The 26,498-nt window shown below is 50.7% G+C and overlaps 4 protein-coding genes across 6 annotated transcripts; 1 reads left to right on the top strand and 3 right to left on the bottom strand.

The window, feature by feature from the left end:
* Positions 1 to 94: 94 nt before the first annotated feature.
* Positions 95 to 3,859, bottom strand: MOGS (mannosyl-oligosaccharide glucosidase). Its single transcript, XM_027554815.1, has 4 exons — positions 3,353 to 3,859; positions 2,944 to 3,170; positions 2,284 to 2,480; positions 95 to 2,048 (listed from the first exon to the last, which is right to left on the bottom strand). Exons 1-4 carry the CDS (start codon positions 3,702 to 3,704, stop codon positions 305 to 307), a joined length of 2,520 nt encoding a protein of 839 aa, XP_027410616.1. The 5' UTR covers positions 3,705 to 3,859; the 3' UTR covers positions 95 to 304.
* A 1,796-nt stretch (positions 3,860 to 5,655) lies between these two features.
* Positions 5,656 to 9,618, bottom strand: MRPL53 (mitochondrial ribosomal protein L53). Its single transcript, XM_027554814.1, has 3 exons — positions 8,615 to 9,618; positions 8,405 to 8,517; positions 5,656 to 8,316 (listed from the first exon to the last, which is right to left on the bottom strand). Exons 1-3 carry the CDS (start codon positions 8,704 to 8,706, stop codon positions 8,183 to 8,185), a joined length of 339 nt encoding a protein of 112 aa, XP_027410615.1. The 5' UTR covers positions 8,707 to 9,618; the 3' UTR covers positions 5,656 to 8,182.
* On the bottom strand, positions 9,548 to 16,370 carry CCDC142 (coiled-coil domain containing 142). Of its 3 annotated transcripts, none has more exons than XM_027554811.1 (9): positions 14,901 to 16,370; positions 14,516 to 14,602; positions 14,288 to 14,437; positions 14,020 to 14,150; positions 13,837 to 13,950; positions 10,866 to 10,980; positions 10,472 to 10,649; positions 10,148 to 10,347; positions 9,548 to 10,017 (listed from the first exon to the last, which is right to left on the bottom strand). In XM_027554811.1, the coding sequence occupies exons 1-9, from the start codon at positions 15,949 to 15,951 to the stop codon at positions 9,761 to 9,763; spliced, it is 2,283 nt and encodes a 760-aa protein (XP_027410612.1). In that variant the 5' UTR covers positions 15,952 to 16,370; the 3' UTR covers positions 9,548 to 9,760. The 3 variants fall into 3 exon arrangements, with proteins under 3 accessions (XP_027410612.1, XP_027410613.1, XP_027410614.1); XM_027554812.1 differs by having other exon boundaries at positions 13,837 to 13,938; XM_027554813.1 differs by lacking the exon at positions 14,516 to 14,602.
* TTC31 (tetratricopeptide repeat domain 31) lies at positions 15,950 to 25,129 on the top strand. The gene is given in 12 exon segments (XM_027554376.1): positions 15,950 to 16,060; positions 16,365 to 16,532; positions 17,801 to 17,895; positions 21,150 to 21,264; positions 21,700 to 21,762; positions 21,870 to 21,942; positions 22,050 to 22,260; positions 22,569 to 22,621; positions 22,700 to 22,790; positions 23,192 to 23,279; positions 23,281 to 23,331; positions 23,430 to 25,129. Coding segments are annotated over 12 exon segments (1,467 nt in total). The 3' UTR covers positions 23,778 to 25,129.
* The last annotated feature ends 1,369 nt before the right edge of the window (positions 25,130 to 26,498 follow it).

Raw genomic sequence — 26,498 nt, 5'->3', positions numbered from 1 at the left:
CTTTTTCCACCTTCTCTGAAGGAGAGCAGGCAGCCCTAAGGCCTGGACTGAGTTAAGACCTCTTGGTGAGGGAAAGCTGGTAAAAGCAATAGAGTCTGGCATGGTTTTCCCATTTATTTAGAAAAATAAGACTCTGAACTCACATTCACCCCAGGGCTATGTGGGATGTCACTTAGGAGACACCTGAGATGAGTTGAGGAGGGTTTGAAGCACTGGTATCTAATAGCTAGGGGCAGAAGTGAGAGACCTGTCCCTCTAGTCCAGAGTGGAATAAGGGGGCTGGCTTCCCCTCCCACGCGCCCCTTCAGTAGTCTTCAGCCATGGCCAGTAGGACAAGGCTGGTCCAGCCCTGGAAAGGGCGGCAGCCCATGCCTCGCCCATCCTGGTCACTGTACTGCTCCCACAGGAAGCCTGTGGCCTGGTACTGCCGTCTCACATTGCCCACCAGATTGGCACGGAGCTCTCCGTGGAGCCTGGCAGCACGAGCCTGGTGGGGACCCTCCAGGTGCCCATAGTAGTGCAGAGCCCCCAGTGCCAGGTAGTTCACATTGAGCCACACAGCACCTCGCCAGTAGGGAGGATCATGCTCTGAATTGCGCTGGCTGTAAAAGGGGCTGGATGCTGCAAGAGAGCGCAAACCAAAGGGGCTCCAGAGTTGACGCTGATCAGCTAGAACATCCAGCATGGGTCCAAGGCGAGGTGAATTGGGGTCCAGCAGCCGCAGCAGAAAGGGGAAAAGACTGACGTAGCCCAAGGCATCCACATACTGTAAGTGAGGGTGGGGCCGGCCCACCACCCGCATCAGCCCCTGAGGGGGCCGAGGCTTCAGCTGCACTGCTTTTGTATGGTTCCCAAAGTCTGCAAAGACTCCTAGCTCTGGGGCCCAATGCAGCTCATCCAGGCTCTCCTCTGCTCCCAGGGAGGCAGCCAGTGGGCCCAGCTCTGCAGCTGCCTCAGCCTCTCCCAACTGCTCTGCTAGCCGCATCAGCACACGGGAACCTAGGGCCACCCAGCACCGCAGATCCAGGTGCCGCTCACTGGCTGAGGGGTGTGAAGCCCGGGGATAGTCATCCAGCCCCGAAGGCAGCGTCTTGGGGTTTAGTAGGGTTGGCAAGGCTGGGTCCCGGCCGCGCCAGCGGTAAGATAGTGGCACTGGCCCGGCCTGGCTGTGATGAAGCCAGGAGAACCAGGCACGCAGGCGAGGGAAGGCCCTGCGGAGGAAGGCCAAGTCGGCAGGGTCACCACCATCTAGCATGTGGGCTACGGGCAAAAGCAGGGTTGGGGGGTTGGCATGGGCTGTCCTTTGCACCAGGAACTCTGAGGGCACCCGGGCTCTGGCCTCATCCCCCAGCACCTGCTCCCGCCCAATCCAGCCATTGGCATTAAGCAGCCCCAGCCAGTGGCCTATGGCTTCCCGGGTGAGCCGGGGATCCCACCGTTGGATCACCAGCTGGTGAAAGCCCTCATCCCAAAGGAAGCCTCTTGGGAAGAATGACCGAGAGGGCACTGCTGTGAAAAGAGGGACAGATGGAAAGAGGACTGGGTCCACCTTCTGCTCAGACCCCTCAACCTCCATGTCTGGCAACACCAGACCCTGACCATAGAAGTAGCCAATCCCACCAAGAAGGCCACTGAGGGCACCCTGACCCAAAGCCTGCTCCTCAGGACTCAGGCCCTTCTCCTTTAGCCGGAAAGTCTTCTCAAAGCGCTCTCTAAAGGCTTCAGCATGGCTTTCGAGGGCGTGGGTCAGCAGGCTGCCTGCCAGCTGCTCTAGGGCTTGGCTGCCTCCTGTCCGGGCGCTGCCTGATTCAAACACCAGCTCCACAGAACAGGGGACTTTCAGTGTCACCTGTTGTATCAAAAATTGCCCTTGTCCCTGTCCTTGCCCACTTGGGCCTCTGTCGTCCCACTTCAGAGATCCTGGCAAGCCGAGGTAGCGTTCAGGGGAAGCCCCTGGGGGCCGATGCTGAAACCAGTTATTTAGGCGACTCTTCACCATCTCTGTCAGCAAGGGAAGTCCTGGATTGGAGGACCAGAAGACATTGTAGCTTGAAAGGAAGAAGATAAACAGGAAATATTATGCAGGAGGAAGCGGTGAGGATTATAAAAAACGAGGTTGATGAGGAGTCAGGATGGGAGGGTCTTGGCAATGCAGGGGACACGGAGCCTAGTGAGAAGGGAGATGCCTGGTGAAAAGAGGGTAGGGTTGAGGAGATGGAAATCAGACTAAGTCAGCATCCATACCACCCCTCCCACCGTCCCACACTCTCTTCCCCCAGTTACCTGCCATACTTGGGGGTGGTATCTCCTGGACTGGTTGGTGCCAGAAGTGTAAAGCGGAAGTCACCAAGTTCACTGGTGTGCCCACTGATGAACTTCAACTGCCCCTTAGCCCCAACCTCTGGCACAAGGACTTCTTTGCCATCTGTTACCACATAGAAGAACAGGGACACCAAAGGGAGGGCAGAAGTACCTGAGGCCTGGGTGACCAATGAGGAGAGAAAAACAGCATTAGGTTAGCAGGCATTCCCCCAAGAATCAGCCTTAGGGAAAGGGACAGCAGGTGAAAACAACACACATCTAGCAGTGTCAAGGGTCACTGAGAGGAAGCACCAGTGGGATGGGATAAAGAGCTATGCTCAGCTCTGGGAAATAATAGTACTTCTGTGCCATGTACTGTGCAAAGAACTCTACATATTACTGGTATTTCCTTTAATCCTTAACAATTCTGTGAATTAGGTGCTATTTTTATTTACAGTTTACAGACGAGAAAACCAAGGCTCAGAAGATAGTAAAAAGAGATGGTCATACAGGCAAGTGTTTAAGGCAAGCAGCAAACTCAGAGCCCCTTCTGTTTACCCCCACTTTATCCTGCATTTGCAGGCAGCAAAGAAAGGGTGGAGGAAGTCTGGACTGGGGGAGGGGTGTCCTGAGGGCCCTGACCTGAGGCTCTACAGTCACTCTCCAGCTCCAGTCCCCTCCGTGCTGACCCCCAGGCCTCTTGACGAACTCAGTGGTGAGCCTTAAGGCCCCATCCTGGATGTGTTGCCGCCCGAAGGAGACACCGTCGTGGAACTCCCAGCCATAGGGACCCACGCCGTCCCCCTGCTCACACGTGTGCCTGAGCTTAGGGGTCCCTGGGGTGGTGCCTTGCTGCGCCCACATCAGTCCTGGGGGTAGAATGGCCACGTAAGTCAAAGAGAGAGCTCTTGTCCCTCTGGGTCGCCGATTACTTCAGGGTCATCCCTCTTCCTAACTCTCCTGATCCACTCCTCACCACCCTTAATCTGGCGCGAAGCTGGGGCACCCAGATTAAATGCCCGCCTGCCTGCCCGCCCCGGGTCCAGGTTACCGGTGAGGAGAGGCTGCGGGCTTCGGGTCTTCATGCCGAAGTAGACGTGAGGGCGGTAGGTGCCCCAGAAGAGGTCCGGAGCCACTGTAGGGCTGGAAGAGTCGGGAGGCAGCGCCGGCGGCGCGGAGTGCAGCATGACAGCCCGCCGCGAACGGTACCACGCCAGAAGCCAGCGGCCGGACAGGCCCAGGGCCAGAGACAGGACCACTAAGGCCAGAGCCGCGCCCCCAGCCGCGCCCCGGGCCCTGCCGCCCCGGCCATCCCGCCGTACGGGGCCTCCCCGAGCCGCCCTCTCTGCCGTCCGCGGTCCGTCCGCCGGCGCTCCGCGGCGCCGCCGGTCACCCCGAGCCATCCTTGCATAGAAATCTTCGTCGCGGGGACCCGGGAAGATGGCAACAGAACCCGGTCCTGCTTTGCCTCCTAGCCTTGCGCGGCGCCGGGGGCGACCACCGATGTGTCAGCCGCACCTGCCTGCCGGTGCCTACAGCTCGGCTTCCGCCTCCTCCCGGAAGTCCCGCCCCGCCACGTCAGGTTAAGCTCCACGACCGGGAAAGGTTGTCGCCCTTGTGGCATAACGTTGATCTCGGGGGTGGGCCTTCTCACAGAGTTCACAGGCTAGTAGGAGAAACTAGTCTCACATTTGTCTTTTTTTCCCTTTTATGTATAAGAGCCTGAGACGCCATCCTGTTTTACTTTTAACCTCTCCCAACAGCGCCCCAATCTGGTGGCTGAAAACCGTGGCCTAGAAAGTTCAGTAAGCTGGCCTTGGCCACAGAGCTAAGTGGCTAGCTTGGAACCTAGGTGTATCTGAATCAGACTGCACCATATTGTCCACATACCTATGCCTTCCTAGTGAAATGGAGTGGATACAAGAGCATCTTTTCCAGCAGTGTCTTTAAGCCTCCCTCTGACTTTAGCTGTGGCATCTCCAGTCTAAGGTTCCTAATTTAGATGAACCCTAAAAGGACCATAATGGTGCTGTGCATACTTTTTTTTTAGCCTTTTCTACAACCCAGGAAGCAAAGGTGCTTAGAGGAAAGATTGCTTATGTCCAGGTCAGGGAAGGCTGTAGCAGAGGTGGCATCTGCACCTGATGTTGACATAGAGTCAAGGTTACATTTTTTTAAAAAAAGATTTATTTTTGGTTATAGTGGGTCTTGCTTGCTGCACACGGGTTTTCTCTAGTTGTGGTGAGTAGGGGCTACTCTTGATTGTGATGTATGGGTTCTCACTGCTCTGGCTTCTCTCATTGTGCAGCTGGGGCTCTAAAGTGCAGGCTCAGTAGTTGTGGCGCAAGGGCTTAGCTGGCTGGGGCATGTGAGATCTTCCCAGACCAAGGATTGAATCCGAGTCCCTTGCATTTCAAGGTGGATCCTTAACCACTGGACCATGAGGGAAGCCCTACTCTTTTTTTTTGTAAGAGGGCTTTAGAAAAAAAAAAAATTATTTGGTTGTACCAGGTCCTAGTTGCAGCATGCAAACTCTAAGTCGCTGCATGTAGTATCTAGTTCTTTGACCAGGGATCGAACCCAGGCCCCCTGCCTCAAGAGCAGGGAGTCAACCACTGGACCACTAAGTAAGTCCCAACGTTACATTTGATGATGGTTCAGAAATGCAACTTAGATTCACAGTTCTCACCAACAGCTCAGCATAAAAGGTGTTTTCATAAAGTACAAATTTCTATCATCCTCTAAAAAAACCCTGACTTCCCTGGTGGCTCAGACAGTAAAGTGTCTGCCTACAGTGCAGGAGACCCGGGTTCAAGCCGTGGGTCAGGAAGATCTGGAGAAGGGAATGGCAACTCACTCCAGTATTCTTGCCCCCTACCCCCAAAAAAGCGGCTCAAAAGAAATATTTTAGAGAAGGAAAAGGCAACCCACTCCAGTACTCTTGCCTAGAAAATTCCATGGATGGAGGAGCCTAGTGGGCTACAATCCATGGGGTCACAAAGAGTCGGACAGACTGAGCGACTTCATGATCAAAAAAACCCGAATCCACATTTATGTTATTCTAGCTATTATCACACCTCCCATCCAAATTTTAATTATATAAAACTCACACTTTATGTTGCATGCTCACATATTTTACTATAATCTGACTTCTGGCCCTACCCTCCAATGGTAGACTTTTTACTCATTTAACAATCACCTTCTGACCAAAGCAAATGGTCAATCCTTTCTTGCTACCATTGCACTTGGTCCACTTCTATATTTTAGCACTTAGTACACACCTGAATTTCACCATTCATCCTTGCATCTCAGTAATAATAATCAGTTCAAGTCACAAGGTTAATGCTAAATATGTGTAAATTCAACACGTTTATTGCACACTGCTTATCAGGCACTAAGCAAAATGTTGGGGACACAGAGAAAACAGTCCCAACCTCAAGTTCACAATCTAGAAGCATAGGGCCAGCGTTCAATCCATGTTTACAGCAATGTTTGGACCATCTGTATTTTACAGATCAGAGTGGTTAATCTAGTTAAAGATAAGAGGTTAACCATGGGGTGGAGAACTCAAATCTAGGTAGGTAGTATCATCACTATATGGCATAAGGCCTCTTACATGCTTATGTTATGCTCACTCAATATTCGAGAAAGTTTACAGACATCTATTTACTTATTTGTATGTGGGGATCTTAGTTCCCAGACCAGGGATTGAACCAGTGCCCTCTGTAGTGGAAGCATAGCGTCTTAATCACTGGACTATTAGGGAAGTCCCAGATATCAATTCACTTAATCCTCTCAACAGTCCTATGAAGTGAAGTCGCTCAGTCATGTCTGACTCTTTGCGACCCCATGAACTGTAGCCTGCCAGGCTCCTCCCTCCATGGAATTCTCCAGGTAAGAGTACTGGAGTGGGTTGCCATTTCCTTCTCCAGGGGATCTTCCTGACCCAGGGATGGAACCTGGGTCTCCCAGATCCCAGGCAGACGCTTTAACCTCTGAGCCACCAGGGAAGCCCCAACATACCTTCTATGAGGTAGGTACTATTATCCCCATTTTACAAATGAGGAAATAGGCACTGAGACTAAGTAATGTGTCCAAAGTTACATAGCTACTTAAGGGAAAAGCTTAGGATTTCAATCCCAGGCATTCTGGTTTTTACTACACTTGATTGTCTCCTGATAGTTTTTCTTTAAAGGGAGAGGGGAGAAAACCAGTCCTTTGAAAATATCACTGTTTTAAGCGGAGAAGTACTATAGTAATGTGGTAGGAGAATATATTTGGCAAAGTACATAGCAGCCAGTGTCCAGAGATTCTTGAATGCCTGGCTGAACATTCTTAAGTTTTTCTCTAAACCAGTGGCTATCAAGCATTTTTTCTTACAACCTATGGTAAGAAATAATTCTATACTGCAACCAAGTACATGCAAATAAAAACACATCCACACACTTTATATAACTATATTCATGATTATATGCTTAAAACTTAGGTTTCTTAAAGAATACTTCCCAGTCCATGTGCCATGCACTCTGATACTTTTTATTCTATTTTACTGTTTTTTTTTTAAAGGCTGATTTAATCCCCCTAAATTAACTTCATGATCCACAGTGTAACCTAGTATGAAAACACTTTAGGCACTGTTCTCTGAAACAAGTAGTGAAAGTTAGTCACTCAGTCGTGTCTGACTCTTTGTAACCCCATGGACTGACTGTATGTAGCCCACCAGGCTCTTCTGTCCATGGAATTCTCCAGGCAAGAATACTGGAGTGGGTTGCCATTTCCTTTTCCAGAAACAAGAAGTAGTAAGACATAAAACCAATGCTTTGGAAAGATAAAATTAAGGAATGAAAATGGTTAGAAAAAAAGGAGACCAGGTGAGAGAATACAGCAATAATACAAGAGCAGGAATGGGAATGGAGAGAACATTTCAGGAGATTTTAAGACAAAATATTCTGAACTTACTGACTGGATATGCAGGGAAAGGGAGAGGGCAGAACCAGATATAAAGCTGTGGTTTTCAGCTCAAGAGGCTGAGCAGATGAAGTGCCTTTTAAAGGAATAAGGAAGTCAGAAGAGGCAAGTACAGTTGACTCTAAAACAATGGGGGTGGGGAAGGGAGTTAGGGGCTCCACTCCTTCAGCGTTGATAAGGCGGGGATAACTTTACAGTCACCATCCATGATTCCACAACTGCAGATTCAAACAACCACAGATCATGTAGTATTTATTTTAAAAATAGGCACATACGAGTACCCCTGCAGTTCAAACCTGCCGTTGTTCAAAGATCATTATAGACAGTATGCAAGATTATCAGTTTTATTTTGGACAAAGTGTTGCCGGAATTAGGCGAAAATTGGTAGTAGGTACCCTGACTATATAGCACAGAATTTAAGATTAGAGCCCAACAGAAATATAGGATTTAACCCAAGAGGATACTTCAAGTCATGACAGAAGACAAGATGCCCCAAAAATAAAAGAAAGGAGAGTAGTACACCTTTATGGTTAAGACAAGGGACCCGAGAGGAAGAGAAGTTCCACAAGGAGTTAATTAAGAGTGGCAAATGCGACTGAAATGAAAAGATGAGGACTGAGAAAACAGCATTTCTAATAGAGTAAGAGGTACCTTGAGTAGTGGAAGGAGAAGCCAAATTCAAAAGGGTTAAGCAGTGAGTGATGGTAAGACACTGAAATAAATTCAAATTTGTCCGCACCCCTCGTCGTTCCTCGTCCCAGAAACACTGGTTAGGTTTGTAGTCACAGGCCTCTCTTCTTTTTTTTGGCGTTCTGTGGCCCTCCAGATAGTGATATAAGTAATTAAGTTCTTCTTAAATAAGTGTCCTTAGCAGTCTTGGGTTAAAATCTGTTGACTGGTCTCTTTTGTGCTGTCAGCGCCCAGTACTGGCGCTAGGCTTGTCCCCGCTCGCCGCCGCGCCCCTGGCCTGGATGTGGGAGGCGAAAGCACTGAGCATTTCCTGGGCGGTCAGGTGAGCGCCGCGCATAATCAAGCGATGCCCATCTCCTGGAGGGGGAAAAACGAGTCAGGCACCAGGACTGCGGGGCCAGGGCCGAGGGCGCGCGACTCCCGCCCGACTCCCAACGAAACCCACCGAACAGCACGTCCACGCAAGGCTCGGAGCCGTCGTGCCTCACGTCCGCAATCACTGAGCAGTTGAGGTTCGTGGAGCGAACTTTCTCGCTGCTCACCGCCTGGAGGAAGGTCCTACGGTGAGAAAACGGCGTGAGCGCCGGGCAAAAGGGACTAGATCCCCAGCGGGAGGGAGGCGTGTCCCTTCGCCCCGCACCACTGCCCCTCATACCTCGTCGATTCCACGTTCTTCTCGAAGGGGCAGAACTGAACCCGAACCTGCTTGACCGAGCGGAGCCCGAGCCGAGCCAAGGCCGCCGCCATGGTGACATCCGCCCCGGAAGGACTCTTGGCTGGCGGAAGTGTCTCTGGTGCGAGAGTCTGTGAGCCGCGGCGCACTTCCGCAGTCACGGACCTCCGCTCGGTGCGGATTCTCCTCCGGTGTTAGCGGTGCTGGTGCCCAAGCCGCCGCCCTGGGCTCCCCAACCAAGAGGCGGAACGCCAGGAAGGAGAGAGACGGTTTCGGCACAGGGTATGGAGGGCCCAAAGTACGCTCTCAATAAACACTACGTGACATCAACAGCCCTCTTGTACCACGGTGAAGACAGTAAATAAAGCGAAAGCCATTTGCTCCTGGCTCGGATGACACGCCTTCTGCAGCCTCTCCCTCTCTGCACCCTGCTGTGCTAGATCTAGGTTAACACTGTCTTAAGTGCTGGTCCCTACCACCGCAGGGATTATAAACCTACCAGAGGGTAACCCCACTCAGGTAACTTCAGATTAAATCTGTGGACTCTGGAGTAGCTAACGCTTACACGTGAAGGTTCTACAGCCCACTATTCTTAAATGACTAAAAATAGTAATGAGGGGAGTACAGGGTACTGTAACATAGGCCGTGGGGACTGATTTGGGTGTAGAAATTCCACCTCTGGTTCCTGAGGAATTACTTTGTAGTAGTGTCCCAACCTGTCTTGTGTTTAGCCTGGCTCCTGGGATTGAAGAGGAAGTGACATCTAGGCTCCCTGCTTTCTATTGCTTTTCCCGTTTCTCCTGGGATCCAACACTAAAGTCTTACTCCCAGGATTTAGCTGCTAGCGTCTAGCCCTGAGATGTCCTTACTGATGGGGAACTGTGCCTGAGCCTCCCAAGGATGCTGACTTCCAGGTTTCAAGCTGTGATTATGCCCTTTACTCTGGATTCCAGGCAATTGGAGTAGTTATCTTGGATTGGCTTTTCAAGTCCAGGCTCTCTGTAGCTTGTGGTTCTCAGATATGCTTTCTTCCAAGCTCCCAATTAAGCTTTTAAAATATGCATTTCTAAATGTCTGGGCTTCTTCAGACAGAGATGGGGAGCTCTGACTAGCTTCTGATGAGGGTCCTTAGGATTCAGAACTGGTCCCCAGGCAGGAAAGAAAAGATAAGTGCCAGCGAGGATGCTGGTGCTGCCTCAGAGCAAGCCAGGCCTGCTGGTTTCCTACCAAGTAAGCATCAGGGCTAGGTCCTCCTCCCCACAGTGTGCTTAGCAGCTGAGCTGTCTGGGTTGGAAATACTCCAGGCCGAAGAGGGGGCTCCAAGCTCTCCAGGCTGTTGAGGCTGCTGCTGGGCAATTCCATGGTCTGAACCTCATTACATGCACCTGGTAAAGCAGGAGAGGAAGGCAGGTGGCTAGCGAGGGGGACACTAAAGCCAGATTGAGGGTAGGAATGGGTTACGAATAATGAGCTGGGGCGAAGAGAGCCTGGAGCTGGGGAGGGAGAGTGACTCACAGCAACGGGGAAGCCTCCTGTGGACTTGAGTCTTGGGCAGGGGCTGCTGCAACAGACACAACAGGGCCCCATCCAGCCGCTGGAAGATGCTGAGCATGAACAGAGTCTGGCGAAGTTCTGGGGACAGGCCCCACTGCTCCTCCTCCAGCAAGTCCCTGACCACTCCAAAGTCTTGTCTGAGCTGCAGCGCCCCCTGCAGGCTGAAGGCCAAGATACAGTGTGGCCACCTGACCCTCCTGCCTCTCCAAACTGCTCTTCCCCACCATTCCCCTCCCTTTTTTCAGCTCTGTTCATCGCCCTGCCACTTCCTTCTTTTCTTCTCACCTGAACCGGATCCCATGAGAGAGGATGTGGTCAAGCCAGGCACCCAGGATGGCGGTCAGCGCCTGGCTCAGGGCAGGGGCCTGGGCTTGGGGTGGCAGTCCGTGCAGTCCTTGCAACACAGGCTCCAGTACCCTGCGGACCACCAACCCAGCATACTCACTAGGAATGCTGGGAAGTTCTGGAGTGAGAGAAGAGAAAGGACAGGATATGAGGTTAGGGAGATCCCTCCAGCCCCTAATGGAGCATTTGGGGGAAGAGGGTAGGATTTCAGGGTGTGGGGACAAAGAAGGTGAGGACAATGATGGAGGCAGAGAGGTGGAGCCCCTGAAGGACACAGAGGGGCTTGGATACTGTTACCCTGGGAAGCCTGGGAGGGAATGCCATGATGAGTTACCAGAACACAGACGATGCCTCCAGTACCGACCCCGTGGCATGTGGAGTTCAAAGTCCTGTGTGGCTTGTTTATGACATTCTTGAAAAAAGAGACTCAGTGACTCTTCAGGCAGGAGCTATGGGAATAAGGAAAAAGTAAAAGGGCTTGCTTATTCGTGAGGGATTTGTCAAGTCGTACGCTCTTCTAAATCTGAGGTGTTTATTAACCTGGCATCCATAAAGCCCCAGAACAGAATTGTACGCATAATTGTATGGGCTTGGGCATTTTCCGAGGAGAGATGCTATAGCCTTTACTGAGTTTTCCAAAGGCCTGGACTGAGAAAAGATTATGGACAATTGCCCTAAGATTACCCTGCTCTCCTCAGCTTGGTTTAGAAAATGGATATCCTCCAGGTTAATTTTATTCCATAGGAACATTAATAGGAAAAAAAAAGATGGAGACACCCTCACTACCACCAATGTTCAAAAACAAATGCTACAGAAAGGGGTCTGCATGATCTGCAGACAGGCAGCAGCTGAGAGAGAAAAGTGAATTGTATGATCTTATGTCATCTATGAAAGGAAGGCAAGGACTGCTTGTAGATCAGGAGCAATCAATATAACTTTCTGAGATTTAGGAACCTTTGGAATGTCCTCACACTGAATATTCTTTATAGCCACTTTCATTTCTCCAAAGCATTATAACCCACAAACCAAGAAAAAGTCCATGTGCTGGTTTGGTTTCTCTGGTTTGATAGGTTTTGTTTTTGGATGGGGGAGAAGACAGCAAAAAGAGAGAGGTGTCTACAGCCCATCTTGGAGAAGAACCCCAAGAATTGGGGTGTGTTGTGGCAGGTCTAAAGAAAAGGTGACTGTATGCCTGAAGCCTGAAGAGAGGATGGGACTGGGTTGGGGGGTGGGGGTGGGCAGACTTGGTTGGGGAGGGCCCCTGTGGCTCCTGATACATATTCTGACAACAGCCTATCTAAATCCAAACTCTTCTTCTCTTAGCCCAAACACCAGAACCCCTTTCTCCCTTATATATGATAAAGAAGTTACCCTTTTGCCAACTGACATTTGTTAGGAAATTCTGGACTCAACACTCAGGAAATACAAGGTCACACTCTGAGACAGTTTTTTCTATGAGACATTACAGTCCAGCTGAGGAGAAAATTCACATCTGATTCTTCTTTTTCGTCCCAGTGATGTATGTAGTTGAAAGTGCAGAACAGACCCAGCAGTGGAGCAAGGCACGAAACTAGACGGCGTTGCATTCACATGGTGAGCATGCTGTCCCTGCGCCTTTTGCTCTGTTCTCACTGCAACTACCAAGAGTTGGACCTTTCTCGTATTATGTCTCCCCACTTCCCTTCTATCTTGACTGCTATAGCTAGATCAAACTCTTATCACTTACAACTTACAATGGCTCCCTATCACTTAAGAGATAAAGTCTAAAATCTGTGGGCTGCCCTCCACATCTTGATGACAACTTACTCCTCCACAATCCTCCGCCCCTACTCTTGACATGTGCATGCTAGGGCAAGTATATGCCCATGTACATGCACACACACACAAAGGGAGCTTTTGCTTTGGTCAGGCCATTTCCCCACTACTCCCCCAAGGAACTGTGAACTCCCCACCTCCAGTAACCCCTGCTGCTCCTCTGAGGCTACCCATCTACCAGCTTGAGCCACAGGCCCTGTATGGAGCTTCTGTTACCACATGCTCACCAAAGCCTTCCCTCCCCAGAGCTCCCACAATCATCACTGCCCAACCCTACTCATGAAGAGTCTTCTGGGACATGTTGAATTGAGAGAGGACATGGGAGTAAATTGATGTAGAAATGCCCAACAGGCAGATGCAGATGGTGGGTTAGGGCTAAAGTATGAGGGTTCACAGCACCTTGGTGCAGAGAGAGGAGCAGGGGGCCAGGGACTAAACACAACCATGCCCCTATATTCAGGGCAAAGAGACATCTGGGTAGGAACAGAAAACAAAAAGCAGAGAGACATCATCCACAATAGGAACAGATAGAGTGTAAGATGGAGAAAGATTAAAATACAAGAGTTTAATTCATAAATTTAGAGGGAAATAATCAAATATTAGAAGAAACAGCCAAAAATGTATGAAAATCACCACTGTAGAACAAGGATTAGAAGTCGAGGTGGAAGCAAAGTGCTATTTTTTCATTACAAGCCTTCTAGAATAATATTTTGAGTTTTAATAAAAATACAAGTTGTACTTTTACCAAAAAAAAAAAAAGAAACATTCTATCAAAAACTAGTAAATAAAGTCAATCATTTATCTTGCTTATTCTCTACAAAATATACCTCAAAGTAACCAAATAATTTTTGAGGCAAGTTTCACTTGGGACTTCCCAGGTGGTCTAGTGGTTGAATCCACTTTCCAATGCAGGGGACCCCGGTTCAGTTCCTGGTCAGGGAACTTAAGAGCCCACATGCAGGGGGCACCTGAGCCCCCACACTCTGGCGCCCATGCACAATGAAAGATCTCACATACTTCAACGAGGATTGCACATGCCACAACTAAGACTCAGCCAAATAAGTAAATTAAAAAATTTAAAGTTTTACTTTGTAAGAGTAATCTGATTACTAATGAAGAAAGGATGACAGAATTAGAATGTCACCACCTTGCACCCTCTAATGAAATAATGGATATAGACAGTGATCATCAGTGGCTGTTAAAGTCACAACAGGAGAGCCTGACATAGGAGTTGGGGGTTGGGATATACAAACAAAAGAAATTGACCATGAGTTGATTGTTATTAAGGCCTCAGTGGTAGGAATATGGAGGTCCATTATATTCTTCTACTTCTGTATTCTAAAAAAAATTTCCATAATGAGAGGACAAAAAGTGGATTTAGTGGCAGTCCACACAAGAAGATACATTCGTTCAGTGGCAATTCCAAGGCACTTGAGTTGTTCTACCACCATCACAACCACCCCAACCCCCAAGCTGGTGCCTCTCCTTACCTGGATCTGCACAGTCAGCTTCCGGATCTCCAGGCCCAGCTGCTGCTCCACATCCAGAGCCAAGCTTTCCTCTGAGGCCAGGTGAGACAAAGCTTCTGCCTCCTGCAGTAGAGGCTTTGATAGAAACAGAGTCAGCTCTGAGCCCACCGCAGGATGCTCCCCACGTGTTCCCTAGCTACTCACAGGTAAGTCCTTCTGGATCAGGAGCAGGAAGGAACCTGGGGCCCACGCTGCCAGATGCTGCTGAGTTCTGCTCCAAAACCAGAGCAAGGTAGTCTGCAGGGTACAGAGCCCCAGGGCAAGGGGTGCAGGACCTGAGGAGAGGAGGGACAGAATATCTGAAGGGATATGGAGCACCTTTGGGAAGAGGCAGGTTTCAGAACAGAATAAGGAATAAAGGGGGTATCCTCAGTGTTCTCCTATTCCCCCCATCCCCAGCACCTTGTCTCACCTGGTGGCCCGCAGAGGAGGAGTCCTGACCTGGGCTCCCGGAGGGCATCCAAGAGAGGAGGGAAGAGCTGTTGTAAAAGTTTGGTGGTACAGGAGGATGAGGGAAGGCTGCTCTGATTTCCACTAGCAGATCCCAGGACCTGGCAGAAGCCTGAAGATGAGGGGTATGGTTTGATAAGGAAGGGGCAATCTGGGGCTTGTGTCACTGCCATTACCCCTTCCTCCTCACCTTGATCCCAGCTCCAAATAAGAGATTGATGAGTTAGGTTGCGACACAAAGAAGCCAGCTCCTTCTCACACTCCTGAGGCAGTGATGCTAGTGGAAGAAATGACTCTGGAGCCTGAAAACAAGGTCTCTCTTTTCCACAGCCACTGCCCCCACTCAATGATGGGGGAAGAGGGGAAGTTTCTCCCAAGACTCAAGGCTGGCATGGAAAGCAAGACCTTGCCTTGAAAGCTAAGAAGCTTACAACCTGAACCCCCAGGGCTTGGGTGGGGTGGGGGATGTTCCTTCTAAAGGGCCTGCTTTTGTAGTCTTGTGGCAGGTGAGTGAGGTGTATACGGAAGTAAAAGACTCCAGCCTTCCCAAACACCCACCCAGGCCCATCACTCACCCTGACCCAGTGCCTGACTCAGTTGCTGTGCCGCTGCCCTGGAGTCCCTCCAGGGTCCTAGACTTAAGTCCAGGCTCTGAGCACAGGCTGCCCACAGCAGGGTCCAGTACTGGCTCCACAAAGCTCCGGCCCCTCCAAGCCCCAGTTCACTGCTGGCTGAACCTGTCACGCCCCCCAACAGGCCCAGTAGCCCTGGCAACAGCTCCCGCTCCTCTTGGCACCGTCTGAGGAGCTGGTCCCTCAAGCCAGATCCCCTGAGCGCCTCATCCAGCCAATCTGCCACCTGGCAACCCCGCTCCCCCGTCAGGAGGCGGAGCACACGGCCGGGGGGATACGGGCGCGCTGATGCTGGGACTTGGCTGAAGACTTTCCCCTGCAGCTGGTGGTACGCCGGAAGTGCCAGCAGCAGATCGGCGAGTTGGGACGACAGGGCTGGGGTGGCGGGCGCCCGGCCCAGAGCCCGAAGCCGCATCTCGACAGTAGCATCCAAGCGCTGGGCTGCTAGTCCGACGGGGCGTGCCAGGAGTAGCGGGTGGGGCATCTCCAGAAGCCTGCTTCGCAGGATCGCCCCTCCGGAAAGGTGCTGTAGCAGGTCGCGGCACAGCTGAAGCAAGAGGCCGTGGCTGGGAGATGGAGCGCCGGGACTCAGGATCCTCAGGAAGCGCACGGCCGCCTGTAGGTGGAGGGCGCAATCCCGCGCTTGGAGGAGCTGCTCCCGCTCGCGCTGCAGCCGCAGCAACACAGCCCTGAGACGCCGTAGCGCCGGAGGAATCAGGCCGCCAGCGGCCAGCTCCCGCCCCCAGTCTACAGCGCCAGCTTCACTGTGCTCTCCTGCGTCCGCCGGCGCCACCCACCACGGCTGCTCTTTCGGAGCCCCGTCAGGCCGAGGGTCCTGGCAGAGGATGCTCCGGGCGACCGGCAGCCCGGGCCAGCCACGAACGTCCCGCTTTTTCTGCCACTGCTCCTCCTCGGCGCCCCCGGGCTGCGCCCGTAACGGCGGCACGGCAGCCAGCGGAGGCAGAAGGCCACCACAGCGAGACGCTTGGGCCATGGGACACCGTGTCCGGAACCAGCCTAACGATTCCCACCACCCCGCACTGCCCAACGCCCGCCACAGCGGCGGCTCCGCCCTATCCCCGGAGCCTTCAGCTCTTGCCAGGGTGCCGCCGGGACCGTCATGGACTCTCTGACGCTCCGTAAGCACATGCTTCCGCCCTCGACAAAGATGGCTGCATCCTCCGTCTCACTTCTCCCTTGGCCGGTATCAAATACCCTACTGTCTTTCATTCTCGCGTCACTGTTGACGGGGATGGCGCCGATTCCGAAGACTGTGGGCTAGTCAAGTTAGGTAAACAGGTGAGACAAGACCAGAGGGGGTCCAGGAGGGCTCCGCTTGGATCTGTTTTCAGTGGGATTTTGTGCTTCGCTAGGCGAGCAGAGGGCTCCGACGCGCTACCGCTTTAGTTTCCTGTAGGCTTTCCTCTGCGGCCTGGCTGCCCGCTGGGGGTCGCTGCTGTCTCCAAACACTGCAGGGTATTCGGTGCTGAGGGCTGCGGCGCCGCCGAGGTAAAAAGGACTCCATGGGAATTCCCTGGCTGTCCTGTGGTGCTCTCCCGGGTCTTTGGAGAGGAGTGACTGTGGGGCTTTGGAGAAGGCAATGGCAAGCCACTCCAATACTCTTGCCTGGAAAATCCCATGGATGGAGGAGCCTGGTAGGCTGCAGTCCATGGGGTCGCTACGAGTCGGACGCGACTGAGCGACTTCACTTTCACTTTTCACTTTCACGCAAGGGAGAAGGAAATGGCAACCCACTCCAGTGTTCTTGCCTGGAGAATCCCAGGGACGGGGGAGCCTGGTGGGCTGCCGTCTAGGGGGTCGCTCTGAGTCGGACACGACTGATGCGACTTAGCAGCAGCAGCAGCAGAAGACTGTGGGGCTTACTGTCAAGCAGCGCGATGCAAGTGGAGGGAGGGTGGGGAGCCAGGGACAACTCGGCAGTAATAAGTGGGCAGGATTGGGCAGAGGAGGGTTGAGGATTGGGGAATGTTGAGGATTGGGGAATGGGTAGTTGAGGATTGGGGATGGCTCAGTGATAAAGAACCCACCTGCCAACACTGGAGACGTGGATTCAGTCCCTGGATGGGGAAGATCCCCCGGAGAAGGAAATGGCAGTCCGCTCCAGTATTCTTGTCTGGGAAATCCCATGGCTAGAGGAGCCTGGTGGGCTACAGTCCATGAGGTGACAAAGGAGTCAGACACTACTTCGTGACTAAACAACAAACAACAAGGAGTTGCTTGGGGAAAGATATTATGAACAGAGGGAACAAAGGCGCTAAAGCAAAGAAACCTTAAAAAGAACTTAAGTGAAGTGAGACCTTAGCTATGGGTTTGAGAGAAGAGGCGAGAAGGAGGACAGTAAGTGGCTTGAAAAAATGGCACATGGGTCTGGATGTCCTGAAGTAGGTGGGAGGGCTATTGAGGGAGGGACAGGATCAGATTTGGGAGCACTGAGAAGCTATACTTCCAACTGCTTCCTGGTTATCTCAAAAAAGCAACAAATCCAGAAGTTAATTCATCATCTTTGCAGATTCATTGCATTTCCTCTAATCTTGATTAACCACACAAACTTCCTTCCAGTTGCTTTATTCAGAAATCTGAGAACCAGTCTCCATATTCCTCTCTTTTCCTTTACCTCATTTGTGTTCAGTCACAAAATCTACTTCTGAAGTGTCTTTTGGATCAAACCCATTATTTCCAGTCCTGCTTCTGCAGCCACTGCCCTAGTTCAAGAATTCATTATTTCTGACTTGAACAGTTGTAAAGACCTGCCGACTAAACATTTCACGCCTAGACTCATCTCTTTCCCCAGTACTCTTTCATTTGAGCATTTTACTCCCTAGATCAGATCCACTCGCATCACTAACAAGACAAAATCCAAACTCACTAGATCACACAGGGTTCTTCAGGCCCAGTTCCTGGCTGAATCTCAATTACAGTAGCCGCCTCACCCATCTGGGCACATTCAGTGTACACTTGTTGAGCACCAACTATGTACTGCACACTGTTTTAGGCACTGGGAAGAAAGCATTAAGCCAAACAGACAAAAATCCCTCTATTCATTGAATCAGGAGTGTCCAGTGGGGGCAGCCAGTTAACAAATAAACAATATGTCAAATATGAGAAGTGTAAAGAAAGATAAAGCAAGAAGGAGGTTAGGGAGCACTGAGGAGAAGTGAGAGGTTTCACTTTTTAAATGGAGTGGTCAGAGAAGTCCTCCCTGGAAGATTTAAATAGGGATCTGAAGGGGGTGAGGGACTGAGCCATTCACTGGGGAAAGAGCATTTAAGGCAAAGGAAATCACACATACAAAAGCTCTGAAATGGGAGCACACTTGGCGCATTGTAGAAACTTCAAAGGAGACTGCTGCAGTTGGAAGAAGATGAAAGGGTAGGAGGTGATTTCCTGAAGAGATTGGGTGGCCAGATCATGTGTGGCCAGGTCATGAATTAAGAGAGTAGCATAGACTGTGTTTTGGGGAGAAATAGAAGGTCAAGGCAGGCCTTTTTCTGTTTGGTTTTAAAGATGGTGTACACTTACTAAACTACTGCACAATTGCACTCGTCTCACACGCTAGTAAAGTAATGCTCAAAATTCTCCAAGCCAGGCTTCAGCAACACATGAACCGGGAACTTCCAGATGTTCAAGCTGGTTTTAGAAAAGGCAGAGGAACCAGAGATCAAATTGCCAACATGCGCTGGATCATCGAAAAAGCAAGAGAGTTCCAGAAAAACATCTATTTCTGCTTTATTGACTATGCCAAAGCCTTTGACTGTGTAGATCACAATAAACTGTGGAAAATTCTGAAAGAGATGGGAATACCAGACCACCTGACCTGCCTCTTGAGAAACCTATATGCAGGTCAGGAAGCAACAGTTAGAACTGGACATGGAACAACAGACTGGTTCCAAATAGGAAAAGGAGTACGTCAAGGCTGTATATTGTCACCCTGCTTATTTAACTTATATGCAGAGTACATCATGAGAAATGCTGGGCTGGAAGAAACACAAGCTGGAATCAGGATTGCCGGGAGAAATATCAATAACCTCAGATATGCAGATGACACCACCCTTATGGCAGAAAGTGAAGAGGAACTCAAAAGCCTCTTGATGAAAGTGAAAGAGGAGAGTGAAAAAGTTGGCTTAAAGCTCAACGTTCAGAAAACGAAGATCATGGCATCTGGTCCCATCACTTCATGGGAAATAGATGGGGAAACAGTGGAAACAGTGTCAGACTTTATTTTGGGGGGCTCCAAAATCACTACAAATGGTGACTGCAGCCATGAAATTAAAAGACGCTTATTCCTTGGAAGAAAAGTTATGACCAACCTAGATAGCATATTCAAAAGCAGAAACATTACTTTGCTAACAAAGGTCTGTCTAGTCAAGGCTATGGTTTTTCCTGTGGTCATGTATGGATGTGAGAGTTGGACTGTGAAGAAAGCTGAGTGCCAAAGAATTGATGCTTTTGAACTGTGGTGTTGGAGAAGACTCTTGAGAGTCCCTTGGACTGCAAGGAGATCCAACAAGTCCATTCTAAAGGATATCAATCCTGGGTGTTCTTTGGAAGGACTGATGCTAAAGCTGAAACTCCAATACTTTGGCCACCTCATGCGAAGAGTTGACTCATTGGAAAAGACTCTGATGCTGGGAGGGATTGGGGGCAGGAGGAGAAGGAGATGACAGAGGATGAGACGGCTGGATGGCATCATCAACTCGATGGACATGAGTTTGAGTGAACTCTGGGAGTTGGTGATGGACAGGGAAGCCTGGTGTGCTGCGATTCATGGGGTCGCAAAGAGTCGGGCACAACTGAGCGACTGAACTGAACTGAACTGAACAGAACACTTACTAAGGAAACAATCCTCATTAGAACCACAGAATGTCCAGGGCAAGCCTTGAAGGGACTTGCCTTATTTTGTGAATGAGTAAGCTGAGGTCCAGAGAAGTTAAATGACTTGTCCAAAATCAAACAGCCGGGCAGTGGCAGAGACAGAACTAAGGTGCAAGCAGCTCTGCTCCAGCACAGTGTTCTCTCCAGCTCTGTGCTGCCTGGCCAGTTAAGAGCAATAAAAACCAATGAATAACAAGCTTTTAAGTTATATACCACAGGCTATGTTAGTGCTGCTTTTTTGAGTGAGGGCAGAGAGAACTGGAGGGGCTTCCCTGGTGGCTCAAGTGGTAAAGAATCTGCCTGCAATGTGGGAGACTCAGGTTTGAACCCTGGGTTGGGAAGATCCCCTGGAGGAGGAAATGGCAACCCACTCCAGTATTCTTGCCTAGAGAATTCCACAGACAGAGGAGCCTGGGGGGCTATGGTCCATGGGGTTGCACAGAGTCAGACACGACTGAGTGACTTAGCACACACACACAAACTGGAGTTGAAAGAGTCTGGAAAGGCTTTAGGCAGAAATGGGATGTGAACTTGAACTTCATCTTGAAGGTAAGGCAAAGTGTGGTGAGAAAGAAGCTCAGAGCCAGAAAGGATTCTAGGACAGCTAGGGGAAGACCCCCAAGGCTGGAAGGAGCCTGGTAGCAGAGGGAGGGCAGCAGCTAAGTAAGGGAAGACTGGAAGAGAAGACTGGAAAGCTTAGCCGGGGGGCTTTTTGTAAGGGTCCAAGTCCCAGGCTAGACTCAATCTTGCCTGTGGCCCTGGCATTGGAGGATTACTGGAAAATTTTGAGACAGGGCGTAATTGCTGAGAACTTGGTTTGGGGAAGAAACACATAAAGTGCAGGGAAGGGGCCAACCAGGAACTGTGGCACTCATTTAGGCACTGAGCTAGCCCCAGGGTGGATTATATGGGGATGTTCATATTCAAGGATATGACAAGGGACACAGCTGGAAGAGCAGGTAAGAGGGCTCCATCTCAGGGGCCTCATTGTGGCTGAGTAGGGACAGGATGCTGAAGAGGGCTGGACTGAATGCTACCTTCAGCCCTTGGGAAAGCAGGAGAATTAGTGAAGGGAGGCGATAACACCATGAAAGCCAGCAGCGTGTTTTGAGATGCTGAGCAGGGAGAGGTTGGCCTGTCAAATTCTCCAGGCTGGGTAGCTAGTTTGTGGTTGCCGTGGTGGAGAGGTTAACCCAGCCAAGCTCCTTGCCCTGTCTCAGAGTTCCCCACAATACCAGCCTCCCTTCCCCTTCCCATCCCAGGACATAGTGGGTTTTCTTTGATGGAGAAATGATCAAGAAATGATGGCTTGTGGAGAAGGATCCTCCAGGAAGCCAAGCAACCTGCTAAGGAGCTGATGCCTGAGGAGGAGCGTGTGAAAGAGAAAGCAGAGAAGAAAAGACTCTGGAAGAAGGTAGCTGGAGGGCAAAGAAGTGGGAGCCCTGAGGGATTTGGGGGCGGGAGTAGGAAAGAACTGAGGATGGCTGGGGAGCCATTAGGGCTCAGGGACGGGAGGGTCTCCTGGAGGCCATTTGGTGCAGTGGTTGTAGAGTCACACTCTGCTGCCTGGGCTGGAATCTGCCTGCTTTCTAGGAGCCCTCTGCCTGGTGACTGTCTAATCTGCTTTTTCACATGTAAAATGAGGATGACAACAAAACCTACCTCAGAGAGCTTCAAGATTAAGTGACATAGTGTATGCAAAACTTTTAGCCCAGTAACATGGCATATAGTATATATTGTCCACATGAAGAGCTGGTCTCAAGTTACAAATTTTGTTTGTGGATGTGTGTGGATGTTTAAGTATAGTGCTCAAAATACGTCCTCCTCTTCTTTGTCATTGTTACCACAGCGTCAAAAGGATCAGAAGCGAAGAGAGTACTTGGAGAAGGATGGCAGGGAGTCCAACACGAATGTCTGCAGGCAGATCCCAAGAGCACCAAGTGCCAGGAGGTGGGACTGGAAAAGCAGGCAGCTCAAGCTGATCCCAACTCTAGCTATTCACCTTCCCTTCAGGCTGAGGCCGTTACAGATGGCGATGGGAGACCCCCGTCCAGCTCTGGGAACTCAGCTCAGGGACAGTGTAGTGAGGAAGAAGAAAGAGCCTCCCTCCTTCCCTTCATGGTCTCTGCCTGCCCTCTCCTCCCACTACTCTAGGACATACGTCATCCCTGCCCTTCCTTAACTTTCCTTTCTGCTCACAAGACTCACTGGATCTATCTGTTAATAGTACTTTTGTGTCTCTGGCTTTCAGCAAGGTTGGAGATTGACCCCTCAATGCCCACAGAGAAAAGGGACTAAGTCATTAGCCCCAAGGCAGAAGCCTGGGTCTCCAAGAAAAGATGAACCGGGAGGAAGGAAGTACTCCAAAAGAAGAGAGCCCTAGGCAGAGTCATAAGGCAGAGGTGAGGAGGTGGGCGGAAGAACCTCAGCTAGAACCAGGGGAAGGGATGCCAGAGGGCTTTGGGAAGAGAGGTGATCTACTAAGGGTTGAGGGCAGTGACTAGTAGAAGGAGTTCTCTGGCCCCAAGGTTGAGACACCAGGGATCAAGATCCATCACTGTCCCCCTGACCCAGGGTAGTTTCCTCTACAGGAAAGTAGGGCTGATTCGATCTTGCAGAACTGTCATGAGGACTCCATGCGTTGCATGATGCAAAGTGTTTGGACAAAGGAGAAGGATTTGGGGAGGCTGAGGCCTTGACTTTGCTTCCCATCCCTAGGTTATCTCCAGGACTGCTGGCAGCTGCCTTACAATAGAGCCAGGAGCTGGCAAGTGAGATTCTTTCTCCTTCCTCACCTATCCCTCCCTAGGATAGCCCCATCTGAACTTCCCACTCTCCCTTCTCCCCAGAGTTGGGTACCAGCTTTGCTCAAAATGGTTTCTACCACAAGGCCATGGTCCTTTTCACCTGAGTCTTGAAGCTCAACCCCCAGGACCACTAGTAGGTGGGGGGTGGGGGTGGCCTTTGTGCTGAGCTATCAGGGCAAGGCGGGGTGCCAAGGACCCAGACTTTGGCCCACTTTATTTTTTATCAGGTTATTTGGAAATTGCTCATTCTGCAGTGAATGGCTGGGTCAGCCGGTGTGAGCCCTGACTGATGTAGCCCCTGGGGCCTCTTCCGCCTGGGCAAGGCCTTGATGGTACTGCAGGTAATGGGTCTGAGGTTGGAAGCAGAAGAGGAGTTTGGGTGGGATGGGGTGGGGATCAGGTGTACATTGACATTTTCTAGTTAAGCTATTACCAAAATGTGCTAGTGGTACTAGGAGCTGGAGCCAGTTTGAGAAAAGGGAAGTTTTAACATTCCTTGACTTCGCTGACACCTCAACCTTCTGCTTTCTAATTCCTCTGGGACCAAAGCATTTTGAAGAGGCAGCGGTGTGTTCTGGAGACTCTGAGAGGCGGGTCCCAGCCTGACGCAGTCTGGGAGCTAACATTCCTGCCTCCTGCAAGTCACCCTGGTAAGGGGATCAGGCCCGCTCTTATGCTGAGAGGGCAACAGAGAGAACTGGCCGAGATTGCAATCACAAGTGGTGCTGCTTTCTGCCTCAGACAGGTAAGGGGTACAGGATGCATAGGATAAGGGGGGCATGGGCAGCCCTGCTGGAAGGTGTCCAGTGGCCCCTCTCTCCTTCCTCAGCAGTACCAGCGAAGAGGAATCTCTGGGCTGCCTCCGTCAACTGAATTTCTCCATCCATTTTTCCATGTTGAGCTGGGGCCTTTAAGCCTCTTCTCCTGCAGTTGCCCTGGAAGTACTGCCCCAAGGGCCTCTGGCCTTCTATCTCCACCCTTGCATCATCCCCAACCTGAGCCAGTCTGGTCCTTCCCCCAGACTCAGAGCAGAAGACCCGGTCCTCTCCACCTCCAGGACTCCTCAGAGGGCTGGGGCATCCTGGAACTTGGGCCCCAGCATCTACCTCACACCAGATGAAGGAGAACCTGTCCCTGATAAGGCAGGGCCGTGTGTGCATCCCACGGGGATAAAGGACACGGTGTAGGAGCAGTTCATTGCACGTTGTGAGACCTGTACTCTAAAACCATGGATGGGAACAGGCTGGCAGTCATACCTCTTGACACAGAGATAGTCATACCTCTTGACACAGAGTGGATGCAGGGCTCCTTTCTCTGCATCCACTGAAATAGCCTTTCTTTGGTTCTTAAGCAGATGGCTTCTGGGAGCAGTAAGGAAAAATAAAATCCCCCAAGGCTCAAGAAGAGATCTAGACAAAAATTCAGATTCTCAGACTATAACAGACCTGTCTGTAGGGGCATCTGAAGCTTGCTCTTGGTCTTGGGGAACTCACCAGCCAGAGCTCTGTGCTCAGGAATGGGGTCACAGTGATGAATAAGGCCTAAGTCTTGATCTGCAGCTTGATGGAAGCCCACTTCTTCCTAATCCCAGTTCTTACCCTGTCCTCTCCAGCCTCAGTTCTCATACCTTGCTTCCTGTCCACACTTCTACGCATATTCTGACCTCTCCTTTGTCCAGTGGTTCTGATGCTCACCTCCTTCCACTGCTAGAAGATTCACCAAGGGTATGCATTTGGGAAGCCCCTTACCAGCCCCTTGCTGGAGCTGGCAGAATCCGTACATCTCCATATGCCCCACCTGCTGGCTCTCACGCTGATGGAGCCTCAGCAGATACACGGGCTTCTGCCCCTTTGGTTTTCCTCTTTCTCCACTCCAGCGCTGGGCATTGTAACCAGCGTTTCCCCCGTGTGAATTTACTTCGTTTTTCTACCCAGGATCACTGCCCCTAAAAAAACTAAAATTCTCTAATTTCTCTATAAGAAACACGACCTCCTTCTAGTTTTTCCTCTAAGATCTTGACAGCTCCTCCTGGCTGGTTCCTCCCTGGCTCTGCTTGGGACTCTCAGTTCATTAAAATGTGGATCTGCAGGCGTCCCAGAATGCTTTTCTTTGGAGAACGGTTTATCAGGATAAATGACTCTTGCTGCCCTATGGGTCTTACTCAACACCATTTGTACCTAGAGATAGGCGGCTCTGAGACACCTCCTTTGTTTAAGGCCTTCCCAGATTCTTTTGTTTACAGTTGCAGGCCTCTTAAATACTGTATGGTGGAATGCAGGCTGTCATTACAAGTTGTGTCGCCTTGGGCAGATTTCTTAACACCTGTGCGTCAGTTTCCTCTTCTGTACAATGTGGGCAATCCCTACCTCACAGGGCTGCTATGAGGGCTGAAAGAGAAAGTGTGAGAAAATACCTACCAAAAGTCTGGAACATAGTGAGTGTTCAATAAACTGGTTTTTATCTGAAATTGTCCTACACATTCATGATTCCGACGCCAGAAAGAGAGGGCTGTAACTGAACTGCCACTTATCTCACAAAGTGCCGGAGTTTGTGGGACTGAGGTTCGCAAAGCACGTCCCCTGTGCCAGTAGCATCAGTGTCGCCTGGCAACTTTTCACAAATGCAAATTCTCAGGCCCACCCTAGGCCTTCTGAATCAGAAACTAAGAGTAGGGCGCAACAGTTTATGTTTCAGTAAGCCCTCCAGGTGATTCTGAGGCATCCTGATATTTGAGAAGGTCTGTTCTTGGACCTGGGCTTCCCTGGTGGTTCCGAGGTAAAGAATCTGCCTGAAATGCGGGAGACATTTGATCCCTGGGTTGGGAAGATCCCCTGGAGGAGGGCATGGCAACCTACTCAAGTACCCTTGCCTAGAGAATCCCATGGACAGAGGAGCCTGGTGCGCTACAGCCCATAGGATCACACAGAGTCAGACATGATTGAAGTGACTCAGCAGCAGCAGCAGCAGCAGCAGCTCTAGGACCTAGGAGAGGAGACACCCATCCAAGAGGCTATTTTGGTGTTACAGGTTTGAGTTTTGTTTATTCAAGGCTTGATTATAAGAGGTGGCAGCCCTGGGCTTCTAAATTCTATTTAGGAAGGCTTAAGTAGAGGAGGGTTCTAGCCTCTCAAAAGCAATGTCCCCTCCCCAGTGCCTCTTAGACTGTCCTAGGCTTGAATCTTCCCCAAGAGCCATAGGACTCCTAACACCTTGCCTCCACTTTATCCCACACTCACACTGCTAACTGGTAGGGTTCTGACCCAGAGCCATAGGACTCCTGACACCTTGCCTCCACTTTATCCCACACTCACACTGCTAACTGGTAGGGTTCTGACCCAGTGCCTTAAACAAAGCAGAATGACCGAACATCGTGGTTTTCCTGAGACAGGGATTTCCAAAGGTGTGGAACTTTCTGTGCTAAAACTGGGAAAGTCCTAGGCAAACACGAATGAGTTGGTCATTCCAATTTAAAGTTTCCAGAAAGGCAGACTTTAGAAGAGCATGAAGGGAATACAGAAGGGATCCTGAACAGGAACCAGGGGAGGTATGTGTGTGTTGTATATGTGTACTGAAGAGGCAACACAGGTGCAAAGAATACTTTTTGTACATGATAGATGACAGGTTCTTAGCTCTATACTAGTTAGTAGTCATTATCTGTTCCAGTCAATGATGGGGAAGCAGGAAGGCACCTAACCAAGAACCAGGATGGCCAGCTCAGGGAAGACCTGCACTCCCTCCCCATCACATGTGGGAGGATGATTAATCAGCAGCCTTAGAAATTATCTCAGGAAAGCCTGCTGGAGGAGGTGGGCTGGGCTCTCTACCCGGCAAGCAGCTACCC

This window comes from Bos indicus x Bos taurus, chromosome 11 (assembly GCF_003369695.1).
Source record: "Bos indicus x Bos taurus breed Angus x Brahman F1 hybrid chromosome 11, Bos_hybrid_MaternalHap_v2.0, whole genome shotgun sequence".
Classification (NCBI taxonomy): domain Eukaryota; kingdom Metazoa; phylum Chordata; class Mammalia; order Artiodactyla; family Bovidae; genus Bos; species Bos indicus x Bos taurus.
The sequence above is the reverse complement of the archived record's forward strand: the minus strand, read 5'-3'. Positions and strand labels throughout refer to the sequence as shown.